Source organism: Acyrthosiphon pisum, chromosome A2 (assembly GCF_005508785.2).
Source record: "Acyrthosiphon pisum isolate AL4f chromosome A2, pea_aphid_22Mar2018_4r6ur, whole genome shotgun sequence".
NCBI lineage: Eukaryota > Metazoa > Arthropoda > Insecta > Hemiptera > Aphididae > Acyrthosiphon > Acyrthosiphon pisum.
In genome coordinates, this window is record NC_042495.1 from 64533152 (window position 1) to 64534790 (window position 1639).

At 32.2% G+C, this 1639-nt stretch overlaps 1 protein-coding gene across 1 annotated transcript in view; it reads right to left on the minus strand.

The window, feature by feature from the left end:
* The window catches only part of LOC100169174, a 3569-nt gene extending 2060 nt beyond the window's left edge, over positions 1 to 1509 (minus strand). The window contains exons 1-3 of the mRNA XM_001942494.5: positions 1356 to 1509; positions 1129 to 1281; positions 941 to 1064 (exon numbers count right to left, since the gene is read on the minus strand). Of these exons, the coding sequence (XP_001942529.1) occupies positions 941 to 1064; positions 1129 to 1256 (252 nt within the window). The 5' untranslated portion in view covers positions 1257 to 1281; positions 1356 to 1509. The remainder of the gene's footprint in view (positions 1 to 940; positions 1065 to 1128; positions 1282 to 1355) is intronic.
* Positions 1510 to 1639: the final 130 nt, after the last annotated feature.

Below are 1639 nucleotides of genomic sequence, written 5' to 3' on the forward strand. Positions count from 1 at the left end.
GTGCTCAAACAGGGATTTTGAGGTTCACGATGGAAATTGGAATTTTTATTTTATTTTTATTTATTTTTTAAATAGTTGCCATTGGTTACAGTCTACAGTAGAAATTAATATTTATTTATTATTGGTTCCATTGGTTATTTGGGCAGATCAGATACAAGTTAGCACCAAATCAAATTATTGAACATTACAGAAAGTGACACCCAAAAACAGTTGAACAATCATAATTTTTTAAGTTGTAATTTTTTACGGACAACGGAGTGCACTGGTTCAGCTTGGTATGAATGTTTGTGTGTAGATTAAACCTCTGGGAAGAAGACTGACTAATTTAAGAATGGTTAAATTTGGTTTTTTTTTATTCATCTTATATTATTAGTTATGTTAAGTTAGGATTTTGTATTAATTGATTATATTAATCCACCATAGGTGGAATACAACAAACTTGGTATAACTTTGATACTTTAGAGCAGTGGTTCTCAACCGGTGAGCCGCGAGATTGTCTAGGTGTGCCGTGAGAAATGTTATTAAATATTTAAAACAGTGTTTTCAGCGAAGTTTTTAAAGTTGTTATGGTTATCAAGTGCGTGAGTGTGCCGTGAAAACTTGTGATGTATAAACGTGTGCAGTGAGCCAAAAAAGGTTGAGCACCACTGATTTAGAGTAAAATCATACACCTACGTACAAACAGCACGGGATCCGCGATCTACCGTAGGTAGATTGCCTACCGGATAATATACTGCTACAAATCAGAATTTTTATTCCGGGAAACAGAAAAGTTAAGATACATTTCGAACACCATACATCGAATATTAAATAACAAATTGTACAAAGTCCGAGTCATATAGAGTACTAATAACACTTTCAGGCTATAATATTATAATAGTTTGTTTCAAGCAATAAGGAATATGACTTGCATCAAATTGATTTAATAAGAGTATATTACTTTATGATCTAAGCCCATGTCGGTCAATATTTTTTTTTGCCAATATGGATTATATAAATAACGTTTAACTCTCTGAACCATGAATAATTTTGTCGCTGTATATGGTGGGTCAACTTCACCTTCTCTGAAACCATTTATAAAAAAAAAACAAATAAAACATTTTAAAACAACCCAAATTAATACTTTACCTAGGGTAATATGTAAATCCGAGGTATTTTTTACCACCAGTCCAGGAGTTTAAACTTCGCACGGCAATAGTCTTTGTACACCAACAGCATTTGTTTAAATTGTTTATAGAGTTTACTAGACTTAGCATCTTTAAACAATTATATTGGTTATTCCTATAACAGAAAAATTATAATAAGTACCTACAAATAATCTATTAATTCATACAAAGATAAAAAATGTACAGTACCTTGTACCTATCAACTAAAATATTACTTATACGTAGTTATTACTTTATAGTTAAAATTAACTCTTAAAATGTCTAACACTGGAATTACGATTTATGGAAACCAGATGGCTAAATGGTCTTAATGGCTGATGTTGAATGCTGGTGCCTGGTGACTGGTGAGTGATGAATAGTGATAGCATGTGATAGTAAATGATTAATATCTAATCTTTTATCTATGGTCAAATCACGGACTACTACACTGGACTGGAAACGAGACGTTTACTGCCGAGCCGCTTAGTGTCCGC